The sequence below is a fragment of the Bos mutus genome, chromosome 15, assembly GCF_027580195.1.
Source record: "Bos mutus isolate GX-2022 chromosome 15, NWIPB_WYAK_1.1, whole genome shotgun sequence".
NCBI lineage: Eukaryota > Metazoa > Chordata > Mammalia > Artiodactyla > Bovidae > Bos > Bos mutus.
The window spans coordinates 32,569,437-32,591,713 of NC_091631.1; the positions used below are offsets into that span (position 1 = coordinate 32,569,437).

Here is a 22,277-nt window from a genome sequence, read left to right on the forward strand (position 1 = left end):
TGAGAGTTAAAGTCCATCACAACATTCCTTATACAGAAAAGAAGTTTGAGGCTCATAAAAAGTGAGTGTGAAAATGATGTTGTGATAGAACTGAAGCCATGTTGAAAACTCCATGTTTCCAAAGGGGTATTCTTCCATTTTTCTCTGAACCCCAACTCAAGTGACTCACTGAAAGCCAAACTGATATAAAAAAACGGCACACTGCCATGTCTCATTGGGAAGTGTCAAAACTTCCTTTATCAACCACCACCAGTTTCTACTATGCTATCTTCAACCGCTCCAACTTTATGACCTTCACTTTGATGGGCATACCTGGCTTAGAGGCACAGCACTTATGGTTATCTCTTCCTTTCTTCTCCATGTTTTTGGCTATCCTCATCAGTAATGGTGCCATCCTTTTCATGCTGGCCAGGAGCCCACACTTCACACACCAATGTACCTGCTCCTGGCTCTGCTGATGGTGGCTGACCTTATATCCACTCTGGCTCTGTTGCCTAAGCTCCTCTGCCTCTTCTGGTTCAATGATCGGGACATAGCTGTCAATGCCTGTTTCACTCAGATGTTTTTCATCCATGGAACATCTGTGGTACGATCAGCCCTACTTGTTGCAATGGCCTTTGACCGATTTGTGGCTGTGTGTGAGCCACTATGCTACAACACAGTTCTGAGCCATTCCTTAGTTGGACACCTGGGACTGATGGCTTTAGCCAAGGGGGTGATTCTTATCCTGCCCATGCCTCTTCTACTGCAAAGGTTGACCTTCTGCCACAAGGTCATTCCTCATACCTACTGTGACCACATGGCTGTGGTGAAACTGGCCTGTGATGACACCAGGCCTAACCGGATCTATGGGCTCTTTGTGATTCTTCTTGTGGTGGGGCTTGATTTAGTGCTGATTGGCTTCTCTTATGGTCTCATCTTGCAGGCTGTGATACGTCTCAATTCTCAAGATGCCATCTACAAAGCCCTTAACACCTGCTCAGCCCACCTCTTTGTCATCCTTATCACTTATGTGCCTGCACTTTTCTCTTCTCTCACCCACCGCCTTGGTCACAATATCCCACCTCATGGCCACATTCTTCTTGCCAATCTCTACCTTCTCATACCCTCAATGTTCAATCCCATCATTTATGGCATGAAGACAAAGGATATACAGGTCAAAGTGGCCAAATGCCTGTGCAGAAGACATTCATAGGTTACAAGTCCGGATCACGTACCTGTGAGTAAGTGAACAATGAGGACAATTGTATACACCTTTGCCCAACCATCCAAGATCCAGTTGTATCTCCAGATGATCTCTGGAAACCATGAAGAAGTATGTGTTGCATGTGTTAGCTTATATGAAGAGCAAATATGATTGCACTTTCATTGATTTGTAAACTAGAAAGGGAAAGCCAAGATAGCTCTTTCTATGTCTGTTTAACAGCACCACTCTTATGACATGGGTCTCTTTATAATTTTCACATATGTGTTCATGTTTGCTAACTGCAGAAAAAATTTTTCTGTGAATGATCCAAGATAAACTTTTCCTATATTGGTAGAAAGTTTGTGTTTGTTTCAGTTTTCTATTTCTCTAATTCTATGTCTGTTTCTAAATAGTATTGTATTGTTGCAAGGGACCTGACAATACTCATTATCTTAAATATGACCTTAACGTGTAAAGTTTCTGAATTTTTTTAGTGCAATGGACCTGGAGGGTACTTTGCTTAGTGAAATAAATCAGAGAAAGGCAAATACAATGTTATCACTTATCATGAATGAATATCATGAATGACTGCTGCTGCTGCTGCTAAGTCGCTTCAGTCGTGTCCGACTCTGTGCGACCCCATAGACGGCAGCCCATCAGGCTCCCCCGTCCCTGGGATTCTCCAGGCAAGAATACTGGAGTGGGTTGCCATTTCCTTCTCCAATGCATGAAAGTGAAAAGTGAAAGTGAAGTTGCTCAGTCGTGTCCGACTCTTAGCGATCCCATGGACTGCAGCCTACCAGGCTCCTCTCTCCATGGGATTTTACAGGCAAGAGTACTGGAGTGGGGTGCCATTGCCTGGCATGAATGACTAGCAAAACAGAAAGAAACTCCCAAATATAGAGAAAAATCTAGTGGTTACCAATGAGGAGAGAAAATGGAGGAGGGGTAAAATAGTGATAAGGGATTAAGATGTACAAACCATTTTGTATAAAATAATAATTATAAAATTACATAGTATAGCACAGGAATATATCCAATGTTTTATAATAACTTTAAATTGACTTTATCTATGAAGATATTGAATTACTATGTTGCACATCAGAATCTAATATAATATTGTAAATCAACTATATTTCAATAAAACAAGTTACTTAAGATATAGCAGTGAAAGAGATACACTTTGATAGTTTACGATGAACAATGTCAGATTCACAAAGATTTCAAGATTTAGCTTTGGGGCCAGAGACCAGGCTTGATCACTCAAGAGCTTTTGTGTAGCAGTTTTATTAAAGTGAAAAGGATAGAATGCTTCTGAGGTAGACATCAGAAGAGGGACAGAGAATGCCCCCTCTCTAGTCTTTGGACAGGGAATTACATACTTTTTCAACTGGTTATTAAATCAAAAGAATGTCTCAAGGTTGTAAAGATCTTACTAGACCTCCCACAATTTACATTTTAAGATGGCAGGATTAGAATTAATAATATAAAGATCTTACCAGACCCAATCCCATAGTATACATTTTAAGATAATAGGATTAGTCAGAAGTTTCTCAAGACCGACAAATGTGTCCTCAAGTAGGATACATTGTTGTTATATAATCCTTACTAGACTAAGGTGTGTAGAAAAAAAAAGTTTGTCCTTTCCTTCTCCTTGAGAATTCCAGACTCCTGTCTCCTTTAGAGACCTAGACCTCTTTCTCCTCCTCAGGTACCCTGGACTTCTTATCAACCTGCCTCGAATTGACTCTCTCAACTTTAATGACCCACCTCTCAGAGTAATGGAAATAAAAGCACAAATAAACTAATGGGACCTAATTAAACTTAAAAACTTTTGTACAATGAAGGAAGCTATAAACAAGGCAGCCTTCAGAATGGGAGAAAATAATAGCAAATGAAACAACTGACAAAGAATTAATCTCCAAAATATACAAGCAGCTTATACAGCTCAATTCCAGAAAAATAAACAATTAAATTAAAAAAAAAAAAAAGGGCTGAGGAACTAAACAGACATTTCTCCAAAGAAAACATAGAGATGGCTACCAAACACATGAAAAGATACTTGACATCATCATCAGAGAAACGCAAATCAAAACCACAATAAGGTACCATCTCATGCCAGTCAGAATGACTGCCATCAAAAAGTCTACAAATAACAAGTGCTGGACAGGATGTGGAGAAAGGGAGCTCTTACACAGTTGGTGGGAATGCAACGAGTACAGCCACTATTGAATGAGTACAGTGTGGAGATTCCTTAAAAACTGGAAATAGAACTGCCATATGACCCAGCAATCTCCTGCTGGGCACACACACTGAGGAAACCAGAATTGAAAGAGACACATGTAACCCAAAGTTCATTGAAGCACTGTTTACAGTAGCTAGGACATGGAAGTAACCTCTGTGTCCATCGAGACGAATGGATAAGGAAGTTGTGGTAACATGACTCATTGGAAAAGACCCTGTTGCTGGGAGGGATTGGGGGCAGGAGGAAAAGGGGACGACAGAGGATGAGATGGCTGGATGGCATCACCGACTCAATGCACATGAGTTTGAGTGAACTCCGGGAGTTGGTGATGGACAGGGAGGCCTGGCCTGCTGTGATTCATAGGGTCTCAAAGAGTCAGACATGACTGAGTGACGAACTGACTGACTGATACACAATGGAATATTACTCAGTTATAAAAAAAAGAACGCATTTGAGTCAATTCTAATGAGGTGGATGAAACTGGAGCCTATTATATAGAGTGAAATAAGTCAGAAAGAGAAACACCAGTACAGTATATTAACGAATATATATGGAATTTAGAAAGACGGTAACAATGAACCTATATGCAAGACAGCAGGAGACACAATGTAAGAACAGACTTCTGGACTATGTGGGAGAAGGCAAGGGTGGAAGATATGAGAGAATAGCACTGAAACATGTATATTACCCTTTGTAAAATAGATGACCAGTGCAAGTTTGATGCATGAAGCAGGGCAGTCAAAGCTGGTGCTCTGGGACAACCCAGAGCGATGGGGTGGGAAGAGAGTTGGGAGAGGGGCTCAGGATAGGAGGACACATGTACATCCATGGCTGATTCATGTCTATGTATGGCAAAAACCACCACAATATTGTAAAGTAATTAGCCTCCAATTAAAATAAATAAATTAAAAATAATAAAGACAGATCTCAAAAAAAAAAAAAAAGGGGGGGAAGAGATACACTTTAACCCTCCTCTCTCCCTCCATGAGAGCAAACAATAAGTTTCTCATGTCAAAATGACAACCTCCTCACCAAAGACAGGATGTTGGGGCCAAGAAGCCTGTATAAAGAAATGCTATCCCTTTTCTAATTTACTACCTCAAGCCCACACTCTGTTTAGATTCCTCATTAATTAAGTTTCTTTGTCTTATCAATTTCTCACAAATTTATAGTTTCCTTCTCTAAATGTATAAAAACTGCCTTCTTTGCCATTTGTTAAGTTCTACTTCTACAAAACCTCAATGTACATGGATTAAATTTGTTTCCTTTTCTCCTGCTAATCTTTATGTGCCAATTTTATTATTCATCTGGCCATAAGAACTCAAGAGGAATACAAGGGGCAATTTTTCCCCTCTCAAACTATAGTTTAGATTATCCAAGTTGACACATCATAGCACTACTGTAAGCTCCATATAATGCACCACCCAGGACTTTTTCTGTATCTTGCTGAGAGCTAGACTTGATTGGGGGGAACAAAGGCATTGCAAACCTTTATTTCTCCCTTGTTTTATTTTTATTTTTCATTTAACTAAAAGGAGTGAAATGGATTGAAAGTTTCTCTAAAGCACTTTTAGCTATAGACAGATGAGAACATTCAAGGCAGGTTTCAGGAAAGGAAAGTTGCTACAATCCTGTTCTTCTCTAGGTTTTTAAGGTAACATGTTAAAGGTGTTTATGATAACTACATTGTCCAATAGTACTCACCAGAAGTGTAGACCATAGAGCAATTTGATAAGGAAAATCCAACCAAAAGATTTTTTTTAATGTTCATTTTCTTAAAACAGTGTTTCTTAAAGTGTGATTCCTTTACCAGTGACATTTGCATTAATTGGGAAGTCATAAGAAAGGCACACATTAGGACCCTGCTCCAAATTTAGTGATTCAGAAATTCTGGAGGTATGGACTGGCAACCTGTGTCTTAACAGGAGCTACAGGTAATTTTGAAGAACACCAAGTTTGAAAACTGTTGACTTTGGAGAGACTCTCCAAAACTAGGATCAAGAGCATGCATGTAGTTGATTGAACATAGATCTAGTCTAGTTGTGGGAAGTGTCTACAAATGAAAATTGATCTGTTTGAATACGGTGGGACTAGAGGAGAAGCATTCAGAATGGTGATAAGGAGACCAAATTTTGCAGTAAATTATGGATAGAGACCATAATTCTACAGATAATTCTTGGACTATCCCCTCATAATATAAGGCCCTAGATGATGGCTGGGGCTGGTTTACTGGGAATAGAAGTTTAAGACATTTTTTCAAGAGACTTGGGATGCATAGTAAGTAAACTCTATGAGTGGTAAAGTTATATCAAATAAATAAACTCTTTACATATGAGAGTATTGTTACCAAGAGTGAATTAGACCCAGAGAAGATAGGATTGTGGTTTTAATGCAAATGAGCTCTCTAACAGTACAGTTTTACTGAGATTTGTTGTTTAGCCACTAAATCATGTTTAACTCTTTTGTGATCCCATGGACTTCAGCCTGCCAGACTCTTCAGTCCATTGGATTTTTCCAGGCAAGAATACTAGAGTGGGTTGCCATTTCCTCCACCAGTGGATATTCTTGACTCAGGGACTGAATCAGCATCTCCTGCACTGGCAGAAGGATTCTTTGCCACTGAGTCACCTGGGAAGTCTTCATTGAGATTAGCACAGTTGATAAATTCTCAGCAAAGAACAACAGGAGATAGAGGTTTAGTAATGTTTAATGTATATGACTTTTTAATATAATTACTTCATATGGTGAAAAACTGCATTCACATCTCCTGCTGCTGCTGCTGCTGCTAAGTCGCTTCAGTCGTGTCCGACTCTGTGTCCGACCCCATAGATGACAGCCCACCAGGCTCCCCGTCCTGGGATTCCCCAGGCAAGAATACTGGAGTGGGTTGCCATTTCCTTCTCCAATGCATGGAAGAGAAGTCACTCAGTCGTGTCTGACTCTTAGTGATCCCATGGACTGCAGCCCACCAGGCTCCTCCGTCCATGGGATTTTCCAGGCAAGAGTACTGGAGTGGGGTTCCATTGCCTTCTCCTAGATACCAGTATAATTTCCTTTTGAATTCCATCACTAGCTTGCTACATCATGCACAGGTTAAAAAAAAAAAAAAATGTCTAACAAAGCCAATTACTGTGCAACTATGTAACAGTGACCAGTCTGGGGACATGTGCAGTAAATCCTCTATAACAGTGTAGTCCCAGGAAAAAAAGTAAACAAGGCAGAATGACTCTGGGATAAACAGGGACATGAAAGAGAAAGCATATCCACCCTGGGATCCTTGGAAAATGGAGCTGCATTGGAAACAGGGATCCAGGTCAGATAACCACAGCGCTTGTATCTGCAAGTTAAAAATGTTAGGTGCCCTTAGATAAATATTCCCATCTCTGAGAGGTGGAGAATTAGAAAGAAAATGAAACAAAAATAGAGAAAGAATTTCAACGATACAGACTATTAATACTCCTTCCTGACTCTTTAACAAAAGCCTCTAGCTTCACCTCTAAAATCTGATCTGATCATCTGGAAAAGAAAGGCTTGGATGTTCTGTTTCCTAGGAAACACAGATTCTCCCTAGATGGCTCTGGCCTTAAACACAATGCAATCCACCTAACTCCCAAGTGGGACTGAGAGACAGATTTCATCAGCACAGCAACCTCTGGGCTCAGTATTCAGAAAGTTGAGGGCAGGAGACTAGTACTGTTCTTTCCATCTTCGGAGAATATTTCTACAATGTTGTGCCTTCTCTTCTCTGCTGTCCTGCAGTTATGTGAGTTTGGGCTAGGAAAGATTCTAGGAAAGATGTTTCTTAGCCCTCAAGAAAAATCTTCCTGTGTAGACGGTGATGGAAATTTACTTCAAAGAAGAGAAAGTGAGATTTAGAGGTATGGAAAGGGATTTTGCTAAATAACAACTCTATGTAATCTAATTTGGAATTTGTTCAGCAGATTTCCTAAAATGGGAGTTTTAATTTGTCATTAATCCCTCTAGTTGAAAAGGGAAGCTGAGTGGGAGCCTTCAACAAAGTAAGTAGCAAGTGACTTATTAGTCAAACCAGAGAAATGGGAGGCATTATGAAGTAAATTCAAGACATTTGCTAAGAACTGATTACTCACTAAGCACTTGAGAGGAATGTGTGTGTAGTGACACTTTGCAGAGATCAACAACAGTTCAATGGTCTTACAATTGCCAGAGGTATCCCAGTTTAGCTGTGCTCTTACACAGACAGAATGACAGGCTTTGATTTGTGCTGCAGTTTCAGGCATGGAAAGTTTCTCCAACCTATGTTTAGCCAAATGGTGATGCTGGAACTTTTATCTACTGAGGGCATTGGCTTTAATGTCACAATAAGAATTGGATTAGAAATTTAGTCAGAAGGCTAGATTCAAACTGAGGTGTGACTAAGAATGATCCCAAATATTTACCAATATCGTAAAATATTTTATGTAAGAGATGGTGTGAGACAGGGTTTATTCCGTGAGCTGGATGAGATGATAGTGGGAGAGAGTGACATGATAGGAGGACATGGCCTTCTGAAGGTGGTGGTACGCATAAAGTTTGGGATCCCTTAGATGAAAACTATAGGAACTACAGGTCATGTTCACTTGCATCAATCAAATTATGAGCCAATCTAATCAGGTGATATGTGCAATATGTGATAAGTCCAACTTCTACAAGAAAAAAGTCATAAGACAGAAAGTCAGTGACTTAAGAAGTAGGAAGGAAACTCAGAGAACCGTCCTCAAATTAAGCATCCGGGCTAAGGGTGAGTGAATTTGTGAGAGACCGAAAGCCATAGGGATGTCTGGCATAAACTAAGTGGCTGGGTGGTGCTGTGAGCAGAGGTTTTCTGCTTTCACAATCTGAATCCTGCTCTGCTATCCATGTTGAGCCCTTCACATTAGCTCAGTGAGCATATCTGTGTCATAAAAGTAAGAGCTGAGGACATATAGTGTAGTTGAGATCAGACTGGGAAGCTGTTTTCCAGTCTCTGAATGATCATCATTTAACTGTAGAGATCATACAGAAAACACTTTAAAGAATATGTATTTTGTCAGTAGGTTTACCTTCTAATTCTTATTGTATAAATAAATATTCAAGATAAGATTAGATTCTAATAAATAGCAGGTTAAGGAAATTGTGTTAAAATAGGATATGAGGTCACTGACCTATTAATATGAAAGCAATGGTAACAGCAAATGACATTGTTTACTGAACACCTTCTATGAGCCACACACTGTACAAGGTGGTGTTTGCATTTCAACATCCTTACAAAGTATTATTACCATATTCCAGACCAGAAATGGAAATCTGGTCTTAGAGGAAAATTGGCTTGTCCAAGGCAATAGTGTCAGTAAGAGATTTGTTCCCAGTTATATGGGTCCCAAGCTCTTTTTTTTTCTCTTGTGAGCACCCTTCCAGCTTTAAAAATTCTAAGATTCTGTATCTCTAAAATATTCCTGCCTCTCTTAAAAAATGAGAGAAGGCAAAAGAAAAAATCTAGAATATACTGTCACTTGAATATTTGGTGGAGATCTAGAGAGCTCAAAGCACATAAATAATGTTCACACTTTTGGAACAGTAAAAACTTTTACCTCAATCAGTTTTAATTTAGGAATGAAAAGATCCTAAGTTAAATAGATCAGAACATTAGATCTTTGCTGTCTCTGCCCCCTCGGATATAAGATCATGGGACAGTGTGTCCAACAATACTCTACATAAATACCTAATGGAATAAGCCATATTTATCCACCTTCTGTGGAGGTCATGTATTTATTGATCTTGACCTGTTGATAGAATAGTGCTTGTCACCAACCTTCTCTCCTCTTAATCCCTATGTTTATGAGAACAAACAACAGTTGATCTTGTTCTGCACATTTGGGCTATCTGGTGCATTATCTCTTAAATTCATCCACATTGTAAGGAATGATATCCTGTGAAGCCCAAAATAAAAAGTTTCTTCCCTGATTTTTCTCATCCTGTGACTATGCACATGCAGTGTCTGGTCTATTAAGGAATAGGAGAGTTTACTTCGCTTGTATTCTGTTAAGTACAAATGTGGTGTAAGAAAGAGAAATGTGACTCTAGCTGATTCATATCCCTGTTCTGTGTTGTTTCCTTAGGTGCTGTAATGCTGTAGGAGGTTTTTGACCCAAGAAGTTGCCTAGTACTCTTGGCCAGACCATGGTGTCTCCTAATCATACTTTCCTGGACTCTTCTGTTTTCATACTCATGGGCATCCCAGGTCTGGAAGAGTTCCACCTGTGGCTCTCACTCCCTGTGTGCCTCCTGGGCACAGCCACAATTGTGGGTAACATAACCATCCTGGTGGTCATTGCCACTGAACCAGCCCTGCACAAGCCTATGTACTTGTTCCTGTGTATGCTTTCAACCATTGACTTGGCTGCCTCTTTCTCCACAGTCCCCAAGCTGCTGGCCATCCTCTGGTGTGGAGCTGGACACATGTCTGCCTCTGCATGCCTGGCACAGATGTTCTTCATTCATGCTTTCTGCATGATGGAATCCACTGTGTTGCTGGCCATGGCCTTTGATCGTTATGTGGCCATTTGCCACCCACTCCGCTATACCACTGTCCTCACTGACACCATCATTGTCCGCATCGGCGTGGTAGCTATGGTGCGAGGTTCCATTCTCATGCTCCCATGCCCCTTCCTCATTCAGCGCTTGAGCTTCTGCCAAAGCCATGTGATCCCCACACCTACTGTGAACACATGGCTGTAGTGAAGCTAGCCTGTGGAGACACCAGGCCTAATCGTGTTTATGGGCTGACGGCAGCACTTCTGGTCATTGGGGTGGACTTGTTTTGCATTGGTCTTTCCTATTTCCTCATTGCACGAGCTGTCCTTCGCCTCTCATCTCATGAAGCTCGGTCCAAGGCCCTAGGGACCTGTGGTTCTCATGTCTGTGTCATCCTAATCTCTTATACACCTGCCCTCTTCTCTTTTTTTTACACATCGCTTGGTCACCATGTTCCACTCCACACTCATATTATTTTGGCCAATGTGTATCTGCTCTTTCCACCTGCTCTTAACCCTATGGTATATGGAGTTAAGACCAAAGAAATTCGGAAAAAGAGTTGTCAGGGTGTTTCAAAGGGGCAGGGAACTGGGCTCAAGGCACCGGAGTGATCTAGGAGTATAGAAGGGACTTAGTCCATATGGTAATAAGCTTTTCAAGATTAAACTGTCCTTAGTGTTTGATACTTGCACAGAGGTTTAAAGAAGGTTATGTTGGGTCAAAGTATTTTCTAGACCATTCCAAAGCATAAGAAATCACAGTGAAAGTAAAGTTGGTTCATCATTCTTAATTTTCATCCAAGGAAGTATAACATAGTGAGATGCTTCCAAACTTGGTTAGAGGAGCTTTGGCATAGTCACTGGAACTTTCCTCACTACCTGGCCCTCTCCCAGTTCTGTGGGCATGGATTTTTAGCCTTATATTATTGCAGCTATATTACCAGACTTCCCTGGTAGCTCAGATGGTAAAGCATCTGCCTACAATGCAGGAGAATCAGGTTCAACCCCTGGGTTGGGAAGATCTCCTGGAGAAGGAAATGGCAACCCACTCCAGTATTGTTGCCTGGAAATCCCACGGACAGAGGAGCCTGGTAGGCTACAGTCCATGGGTCGCAAAACAGTCGGACACGACTGAGCGACTTCACTTTCACCTTCATTACCATCAGAAAGATCAAATAATAGGACCATACACAGTTAAAGAAATTAGAACTACAAGGGACTTACGCACTTTTGCATTAATGCTATATTTCTCCATTAGAACTTGAAGGCAGAAAGAGAAAAAGTCTAACCAATATTCTCAATTTTAGCAAGTGGCAGATCAAGGGCTTGAAACCTAGACTCCTAAAACAGTAAGACCTTCATGGATGAGGGCACAGCATAGGTAAGGGAGAGCTGTTTCTAAACTTCTGACTCCAGCCTCTAGGGATCCAACCTAAGTCCGAGTGACCTGGAAATTATTCTGGGTCTAAGGTTTCTAAATATTATTATGCATTCATGTAATTAAGAGGTCCTTCCAGAGATCACTGACTCGTAACTCCGAACCTAGGAGTCAGGATAGTCACTTGCTCAAACTAGTTGGGATAGGAAGTCTCAGCCTTTCATTCATACATTTATATAGAAGGAAAAAAAAAAGTCCCAAGTGGATCTTAATCTTTCAGTCTTAGCTAACACAATGTAGTGGAAAGGTCTTAATCGCATCTTTAAAACTGGGCTTGAAATTGTTACTGTACAACCTAACTCTTCTGCTTTCCAAAAAGAATAGCCTCAGACAATCAGCTTGACACATTTCATTTAACTGACAAATTAATTTTCAACTGTGAATTTATCGATGGTTCTCATTGTCTGCTTGTCATTATCTGTTTGCCATCTTACACTGTTAGGTAGAAGAGACACAAAATTCCCTGTTGTAATTAACAGATTTTCCCATATCAGTCTCAAGGTGGTAAAACTAAGATGAGCTTTTAAAGCTTCCATTCTCATGAATATGAATAATTCTGATACTTCACATAGATGGGAATAAAATACATCAAACACTATTTTTCAGAGGAAAGGTAATCATTACACTGTTCTATAGGAAGATTGCCATTGCGTGGAGTGGCACTGATTTTAATTTTTTTTTAAATTATAGTCCTCAAACAGAAATGTTAACAGATTTTTAAGAATTGTGTACAATTCTTAACACCATGGTTCCTCAACTAAATTTCTATTTTGTCCTTCAAAATGACCAGCATACTGGCACACAAGCCCTACAACACCAACTCCGGAACAAGTCTGTGCTCTGTGTCATGTGTTGCTATACTCCCAGTATGGAGCACTTCTGAAGAAAGTATAAGGATGGGCAGATTTCAAGCACCATGTGCTCATAATTTCAGATTTTAACTGGTATCTCATTACATAACTATGCTTTACCTATTACATGGTTTATAGCAATAAATTTTTTATCATACTAAATTTGTTATGTACCTCCTGCCTTTCATGGCTTCCATATTCCATTAATTTCTATTCCATAAGGAAAAATGAAAGCATTAGAAGTAAACTGGACTTCCCTGGTGGCTCAGATGGTAAAGAATCTGCCTGTCATGCAGGAGACCGGGTTCGATCTAGAGTAGAGAAGATCCCTAGAGGAGGGCATGGCAACCCATTCCAATATTCTTGCCTGAAGAATTCCATGGACAGAGGAGCCTGGCAGCCTACTGTCCGTAGGGGTGCAAAAGAATTGGACACGACTGAACGACTAACACTATCTCACTATCACCGTAGAAACAAACTATCTCAAATTCCAATCTTTTGACATCTACAGTCATTATTTTCTCATATTATTGTATTTGTTTATTACTAATATATTTTTATGATCAAGCAAAGTTCTCAAACTATGCTCTTGGGAGCTCAGACCATCACTCACTTTCTCTATTTCTTGTGTTCACAATGTGCTTGAACTTACTGACTTTTATATCTAATACCATAAACCTTGTGACTTTTCTTTTTATGCAAGTTTTTGATAAATATATTTGGAACTAATCATTTCTGCTTTCTTGCTTCCTATCTCTTCCTCCCATTATAATCTGGCTTCAACTGCAGGTTGAAGTTTCCAGTGAGTGTGGGTCATCAAAGTCAACAGTATCTTGTCTAATTGGACTACTTTTCAACAAGTTGTATTATTGACCAATGTACTTCTCCACCATCTGTCTGCTATTGACTTCCTTGATACTGCACTATCCTATCTTTTCTTCTAAGTCTACAATGTTTTCCTTCATGTTCTGAAAAAAAAAAATGATATTAGATCAAAAAGAAAACCTCAATGAGGTCCACAGAAAAATAATAAAAAATACTTGAAACTGAGTGCAATAAGACTAGACATTTTTTGAAACGTCAATACTATTGACCTGAAGCAAACAGACTGGCAGGTATGTTTCCAGTACAGATAAGTCTATTTGCAATCACCAGGAATTGCAGTCTGGGCTCTGAAACCCTACTGAGACATATGAGTATTTGGGATATTAAGGAAAGAACTATTTTGCAGCAGGAGAAAGAAAGTTGGGATGGCCATAGTGAACCAAGGCTTCATGGTTTTTATTAGCTGAATCCTTGCCTGAAAGAATAAAGGTCTTTCTTCCTGTTGGGCTATAATCTGTGAAAGCTTCCCTTTCTGAACTCCAAACTCCATATAATTGAAATTTCTGTTTGTTAATTTTTTTAACAAAATCTGGTTATTAAGCAACTCTAAATTTGAATGTCCATCTCCATGATATTTTTGCAGGATATCAAGTAAATTTCATGTGACCTCACCCTCCACATGAGTTCTCCCTGTAATTCAAGTCTCAATAACATCAGTTTACAGGAAAGAAAAATATGAATAGGAAACTGAACAGTCATCTTGAAACATATATCTACAGAAACCAATGGTCTGGGGCAAGATGACTGAAATTACTGTTTTCACTTGTGAAAGAAATTTCAATTTAATAACTGTGATTTAACTCTGAACAAAATGTACTGTACATTCTTGTTTTTCACCAAAGTTCTCTGTTTTCTCAATGATATCTTAAAGATGAAATAGAGAGTTTACCATGAGGTCAATAATATAATGAATTGTAAGCCTCTGCTTGTCTTACGAGAAACATAGTGACCTGATATCTGACCAGGTCTCTCTTTGCATGAGTCTTACTTATATTTGCTTCATTCCCACCTAATGAGTTGTCTCCTTTATTTAAGAGGGCTTTCAAAGAATGCACATTTTGGAGGGAGAAGTACAATAATGAAATTTATAAAATATTATAATAAATGTATTTCTATGAGTACATAGGGTTATGGAGAGCAGTGGTTGCTTTTCTTCCATTGAGCTGAAAATGAGATTAATTGACTTAAACATTTTCTGTATAATATTCTGGATCTTTTAAATTAATATGAAGTTGAGTGACAATGAATAATTTTACTTTTATAGACTTGTCACAGGTATCATAGCAAAGATTTCAGCATTAATTCTTCCTGCCCAGTTTCAAGATTTCACAATACTTTCCCCAATGTTGTTAGTTTACACTAATTTCTATTTTTTGATATATCTCTTTGTTTTTCATTTCTTAAAGGCACAAAGCAATCTTTCATCACAAAATCACCCTATTTTAATAGTTTATCTTGAAAGCAAAATTTAATGAAAGATTGCCAATGTTCATTCTCTCTACCTACTCATCACAGAATAATTCTTAGCCACCTCTGGCTTTCTCCAGAATAACTTACCTCTGAACATTTCACTGAAATAGCATTTGTCAATTTCACATATTACTCTCATGTCATTAAATCTAGTACTTTCACCTCTATGTCAATTATAATCTACTTCTCAACAATCCTAAATATAACTGATTTGTCCCTTCGTCTAGAAACATTTTCTTTGCTTGACTTCTGGATCATACCACACATTCAAACTTACTCTTCACTCTCATGGAACACTTCTGATCATCCTTTGGCCCTTTATTTTTTTCTGGGTTTCTTTATACTAGGACATCCCTGGACTTAGGTTTTTTTTTCACTCTTTCCTTAGGTCTTCCAGTATAAATGGCCATAAGCTTCAATGTATGCTAGTGACTCCAAAACTGATTAACTCATTAATAAATTTATTGAAGCTCAGTTGCAAGTTCAAGGTGAAGTAAGTTTCATGGTATCTTTTTCTTAATGGTACACAAACTGCATGTTTTCTGATCTATTTCTTGTTTTGCTTTTTTTGTTTTTACTTTTATGCTCCAATTTCACTTCTAATCCTTAGGCCTGTCAATCACTGGAATCCGCTAAACTGTGTTTGACATACGTCCTCAGATACATGAATATAAAGTCATTTACTGAATGCTTACTTTAGAAACTTGTATTCATCATATTGTGTTAAGTATTATATTGCTTACTTTTAACTCAATCATTTTAAATGTGTTTATGTAATTCATATTTCACTTTTTGCTTCTAATTATTTTATAGACTTTCATAACATGCAACTGAAAAGTTATTATCTGATTATTAATATCTAATTTTTTCCAATCTCTCTGTCACCAGGAATAGTTTTATGATAAACATCTCTCACATACACACATACACACACATGGGCATGTTCTTATGAAACAAGGGATATTTTATTTAGAATATAAACAAAGAAGTGAGCTTGCAGAATAATAATCTCTACGCACTACCTTTAATATAGTAGCCTTTATACATGCAGTCAACTTTGCAAAAGACACCATTGAAGCCAGAAGACATGAAATTATATTTTTGAAGTGCTGAAAAACAATTTCTATCTTAGAATTCTAATCCAATGAAAATATAAATCAAAAATAAATACTTATTTACATAAATTATGCTATTCAGAATGTAGAGTAATGATTACTAATGGAAGAAAGAACTACAGAAATTAAACCACTAGAAAGAAAAAGCTGAGGATATTAATGACAAATATTTACTCTTTTAAATAGGAAAATAATATGTAAGGTCTAAACATACATAGAGGTAAAATATATAGCAATAAACAGCAAGAGCAGGAAAGGAGTTATTGAGTCAAAGTCTAGTAAGGTTCTTATATTATTACAGTGATAAATGTGCTACTTTGAGCACCTTAGACATTGAGAGGTAAAGTACAAAGTGATACCTATGTTAACCACTACAGAAAAGTAAAGGGACGCATAACAAAAACAGCTGCTGCTGCTAAGTCGCTTCAGTCATGTCCGACTCTGTGCGACCCCATAGACGGCAGCCCACCAGGCTCCCTTGTCCCTGGGATTCTCCAGGCAAAAACACTGGAGTGGGTTGCCATTTCCTTCTCCAATGCATGAAAGTGAAAAGTGAAAGAGAAGTCACTCAGTCGTGTCCGACTCTTAGCAACCCCATGGAATGCAGCCTACCAGGCTCCTCTGTCCTTGGGGTTTTCCAGGCAAGAGTACTGGAGTGGGGTGCCATTGCCTTCTCCTAACAAAAACTACCACTGGAGAAAAACACAATAACAATAATAACACCTATTTTACTGGTCTAAAATGGCAAGAGGAACAAAGGAAAAAGAGAACAGAGGAAACTAAACTAAGATGATAGAAACATAGTAAACTTGAAAAAGGTCAGAAACTACATAATGTAAGTTGACTTAGCAATCAAACTGAAAGAATATGAAATAAAAGTTTAGAAAATATCTTGATAAAAATATATGATTTTAAGAGACATCATGTGTATATAAATACAAAAAGAACTTGTGTTCTACCTATAATAACAAAGTAGATTTTAACATAATAAATATTAGAAGTGATAAACTGCAGCATTTCATAATGATTACAGTAGTACTTCAACACAAAAATATAAAATGACTCAATTTGCATGTGCTTAATATCATTATGGACACATATGCGTATATACATACACACAGAATTTAACAGAACCAAGCAAAATTAGGAAATTCACAGTGAAATTAAAGTTGGATCTTTAAACAGGTCTTTTCAGTAACTGAGGGCTTCCCTTGTGGCTCAGCTGGTAAAGAATTTGCCTTCAATGCAGGAGACCTGGGTTTGATCCTGGGTTGGGAAGATTCCCTGGAGAAGGGAAAGGCTACCCATTCTAGTATTCTTTCCTAGAGAATTCCATGGACTGTATAGTCCATGTGGTCACAAAGAGCTGGACAGGACTGAGCAACTTTCACTTTTTCAGTAACTGAAGAACAAGGGGTTAGAAAGGTCAAAATGCCTGCAGAAGATCTGAAGAAGATGAGCATCGTATCTTGATTAGTTCATGCAGAAAACAATAACCAACAGCTCTAAGGTACAGTATTTATTTCTCAAATGCAGAAAACAAAAACAAAAACAAAATTAGTAACTGGACAGAAAATACAAACAAAACTTTCAGTGATAAAATCTACAAAAATGGGCCGCAGGTTCCACAGCGGGTTGGAGCTGAGCGCGCAGCGCACAAGACTGCAGCCCCAGCCCAAGCCTTGGGCTCCACACTCGCAGCCCGGCTGCGGCCTCGCTTTGGCTAGGCCCTGAAGGCAAGGACAAAGAGGCTGTCTGGAGGCTCCGCCGAGCCAGATTTTACCTGCAGTTGGAACCACAGGCTTCAAGATGGTTTTGGGGGCTTCGCGTGTTCCAAGAACTGCCTGTGCGCGCTCAACCTACTCTACACATTGGTTAGCCTGCTTCTGATTGGAATTGCTGCATGGGGCATCGGCGGGTTGATTTCCAGTCTCCGTGTGGTCGGCGTGGTCATCGCAGTTGGCATCTTCTTGTTCCTGATCGCATTAGTGGGGCTGATTGGAGCTGTGAAACACCATCAGGTGTTGCTTTTTTACATGATTATTCTCTTGCTTGTATTCATTGTCCAGTTTTCAGTATCATGTGCTTGTTTAGCCTGAACCAGGAGCAACAGGCTCAGCTCCTGGAAGTTGGTTGGAACAATACAGCAAGTGCTCGGGATGACATCCAGAGAAATTTAAACTGCTGTGGGTTCAAGTTTTAACCCGAATGATACCTGTCTGGCAAGCTGTGTGAAAAGCAGCCACCCGTGCTCACCCTGTGCTCCGATAATAGGAAGATACGCTGGAGAGGTTTTGAGATTTGTCGGTGGCATTGGCCTCTTCTTCAGTTTTACAGAGATCCTGGGTGTTTGGCTGACCTACAGATACAGGAACCAGAAAGACCCTCGTACTAATCCCAGCGCATTCCTTTGATGAGAAAACAAGGAACATCTTTCCTATGCTGATCTTGTACATTTCCTCTAAGTTAAGCTCATTTGCCTGTTTAAGGAAACAGTACCTGAAAAATTACATTATTGACAGTGGAATTATATATTTTATGTTTCTCTAAATGTTTTTCTTTTTCCATTGCTGAAACAAATCTGAAACTTGTGGTCTCCTCTGAACCTCAGTGGTAGCTGTAATCTACTGGTTTTCACAGTGTCTGGCACTGTCTACTGTGGCCTTTCTTAGCATTTTTACCTGCAGAAAAACTTTGTAAGGCACTGTTGTGTTGATCATATTGTGACTCTTAATGTACATCTCACTGGAATAATTGTTATGTGGCACTGTGCTGTATAGCTAGTTCTCACTGGAAAAAGAGTTGAAGTTTATTAAAGCCAGAAAGTATGAGATTATTATAAGTCCAACAAGGAAATCTAAACTCCCAGTTTTTTGTCCTTTTAGGAAAGAAGTGATGTGGTGAATATTGTTAATATAAAAGTGATGTTAGTTCTAGTAGTCTTTCTGATCACACTAATGTAGTCTAGAGATAGTCATGTCTTTAGGAAAGTATGGTTTAGGTTTTGATTTTTAAGGTAAGTGCAAAGGAGAAATGATTTCCTGAATGTCCTAATGTGTAACATTTACCTTCAGCCTTGAAATGAAATGAGTTTGAGAAATTCAGAAAGCGTATCTATATATAATCTTGGTATTGTTTTATAATAATTTGAAGTCCCAAAGATTGCCTTTTTAAAAAGTTACTATTAATGCATTGGCCCATGTAGTAAAATGATATTTGATTATCTTACAAATTCTAAATACCCTTCTTATGAAATTTCTCAGTATTGTCACAGCAGCTTGTCAAATCCAAGCATATTTAAATGTGATCTCCTATACTTTGAAATTTAAATAGTATTGTGGTTCTGTATATTATCAACATGAAAAATGTTTGGCAAAACAAATTAAAACAGAATATGAATGCACAAATATGAGAATGGATAAAGTATAACTTTAGAAGAAATTCAGGCAAGGATATGGAAAAACTGAAACATTAATACTTTGCTGGTGGGAATGTAAAATGATACAGCCACTCTGGAACATATTTTAGAAATTCCTTTAAATCACAACCTGTAACTATTTCAGCTTAGCAGTTAAATCTCTGGATACTTATCCCAGAACAATGAATATTTATGTTCACATAAAAACCAGTAGATGGTGAATGACATCAATAAAAATAGCAAAGTAGGAATATAAAAGTCTGTCTCTAATAAAACAATGGATAACCTGGAAAAGTAATTGTCAGAATCAATCTTTCACAAATCTCAATATTAATTAAAAACTTGCTACAATTAGGGAAGGCTTAACCAAGAAAAAAAAAAAAATAGCCTAATCTCAGTAAGAGAGGTGGGCTTCCCAGGTGGTGCTAGTGGTAAAGAACCCGTCTGCCAAGGCAAGAGATGTAAGACATATGGATTTGATGCCTGGGTTGGGAAGATCCCTGGAGGAGGGCATGGCAACCCACTCCAATACTCTTGCCTGGAGAATCCCATAGACAGAGGAGTCTGGTGGGCTACAGTCCATGGGGCCACAGAGAGTTGGACACAACTGAAGGCGACTTAGCATGCACACAGTAAGAGAGGTATATGGCATTTTTTTAAATGTTGTAAAACTCATATAATATAAAATTTGCTCTTTAAAGCATTTTAAAGGTACAATTTTAAATGTACAATTCTGTGACTTTTCGTGACACTCACAATACTGTGCACCCATACCACTAGAATCAGTTGTTGAATTTAATTATTGCTTCTTTCATAGTCATCATCATCACATAAAGGTTCAGGCATCTAATTATTCTTAACTTAATATGTATGCATGACAAACCTGAATTTTTGATGACTTTTAGAATGCCATAATATGCATTATCTACTTCAGTTGAAAGTAAACTTCTTGAATAACAAGTCCAATGGTATCTATCCTCTACACATTTCCTAATATGATTTGGAAGGCACTAAGTACACTATGATGTTATTTACAGACATGACAAAATAAAAGTTTGATGGATATTTGAGTAATTGAAACATTCTTATTTGAGAGCTTTTGACTTTTGTCTCAGAATGCCTCCCATGGAAAGACAATACTCTGCAATAAATACTAAAAACATTCACTTTTACTAAAATTAGTTTGAATTCATTTAAATTTCTCTCCTTTGAATACATGTACATACACAAGTATATTCATAGATGCCAAAATATGGAATAATTTACTTATTTAAGTATTATCATACAGCAGTTAAGTGTGGAAGGCTTGTTCCTTTCTTTTTCCCATGAGGTTAACCTGATGGCTGTACAAGCATCTGTGTCTTTTATCTTCTGAATTATCCCTTGACATATGTGACACAGATTTTCTGTAAATACATATTCAATAGTACAGATATCAAGGGATTTAGAAGTTGAGGACTACGCATGTACATATATTGTAGAAGCGTGATAGTTTCTGATCAAGATTCTGAACACCTAGACCAGATCACATTCAGCTCACTGTTCTTCTATCCAGAAGCTAAGGTATTTAAGGAAATAAAAAGTGCAGTAGTGATAGAATTATTAGGGCAGTAAGATAATGTGGAGAGAGGTTTTGAATGCATATGAACTGTTTATGATATTTTTCAGAAATGTAGCTTTGAGTTCATCAATTATGTTTGAAGGCAGAAATGTACTGGGAATTTAGGAGGTTGGAAAATGCTTATTTCTTCAATTCTCAGATTGCATTTCAATGTAAATTCCCATCTTGATTATGAATAGCTATTTTATTTCCTATTGGAATGATTGGTTCAGTTGTGGTAGAAGTCAGATACAAATCACCCCCATGACAAGAAGAAATAGGGGGAGAGTTAGAGAATATTTCTGTTATGGTCAGAATATTCTTGCCTTTTAACTGCCCTCCCTTAACTGTTCTCAAATGACAGTCTAATTTTTATTGGTTCATTTTTAGAGAGATGTAGTTATGACTATTGAGAAGGTAATGGCACCCCACTCCAGTACTCTTGCCTGGAAAATCTCATGGACGGAGGAACCTGGTAGGCTGTAGTCCATGGGGTCGCAGAGAGAGTCGGACACGACTGAGTGACTTCTCTTTCACTTTTCACTTTCATGCATTGAGAAGGAAATGGCAACCCACTCCAGTGTTCTTGCCTGGAGAATCCCAGGAAGGGGGAGCCTGGTGGGCTGTCGTCTATGGAGTCGCATAGAGTCGGACACTACTGAAGCAACTTAGCAGCAGCAGCTGTGAGAAAACAAGCTTGTTGTCTACAGGGTTTAGGAAAAAATATATAACAGATGATGTCAAAATAGTGCTTTATAAAGGATGATATTCATGTGTTAATGTTACTATTCCAATATGTGCTTTCCACATTCAGAGCATAATATTAATTAATTTTCCCTGTAATAAAAATTAAATTATAATGTACTTGAATGATTTTCAATTTGTTTTAGAAAATGTGTTATTGTGTGGTATAAGAATGGAGCTCTGACAGTGCTGCAAATGTGTTGAAAATGGGACCTAAAATTATTATATAACAAGAAAATCAGTTTTAGTAATTAAAAATATCTTTAAAAGCACAAAAGTATAAATAGGATATTTATTTGGTATTTAGGAAAGATATTTTCAGAATGCAGCACTTTGAAATTTGTTGTTTGTTTTTAAATCATAAATACCTATACTTTTCTTGATTTCTTTAACTGATTACACGGAGTTAAGAGTTGAGTGTTCAAATGTATTAAGAATAAATGAGTAGTGATACCATTTTTGCAACAATTAATAACAATTATAGTATACACTATCCAAACATTTGACATCACCGATGCAATGGACATGAACTTGGGCAGACCTCTGGAGGTGGTGAGGGACAGGGAGGCCTGGCATGCTGTAGCCCATGTGGTGGCAGATGACACGACTGGGCAACTGAATAACACAGCCATATTTATCAAAAATCAATTTCAATTTTAATGGTACTTTTATATTTATATATATACATATGTACGATTTTTATAGTGTTTTTATTTCTTTCAGTACCTCTGTGAAAGTAACTTGAAAAACAGAATGTATTCAAAGAATTGTACCTTTACAAGCCTGACTGAAAGA

General features: G+C 38.2%; 2 protein-coding genes and 1 pseudogene across 2 annotated transcripts; all 3 read left to right on the forward strand.

Moving 5' to 3' along the window:
• Positions 1–287: 287 nt before the first annotated feature.
• Positions 288–1,195, forward strand: LOC102282832 (olfactory receptor 52P1). Its single transcript, XM_005896286.2, is given in 2 exon segments — positions 288–405; positions 408–1,195. Coding segments are annotated over 2 exon segments (906 nt in total).
• An 8,395-nt stretch (positions 1,196–9,590) lies between these two features.
• Positions 9,591–10,573, forward strand: LOC102283109 (olfactory receptor 52P1). The gene is given in 2 exon segments (XM_005896287.2): positions 9,591–10,131; positions 10,134–10,573. Coding segments are annotated over 2 exon segments (963 nt in total). The 5' UTR covers positions 9,591–9,608.
• Positions 10,574–17,151: 6,578 nt separating this feature from the next.
• Positions 17,152–18,577, forward strand: LOC138990918 (tetraspanin-13 pseudogene; annotated as a pseudogene).
• The last annotated feature ends 3,700 nt before the right edge of the window (positions 18,578–22,277 follow it).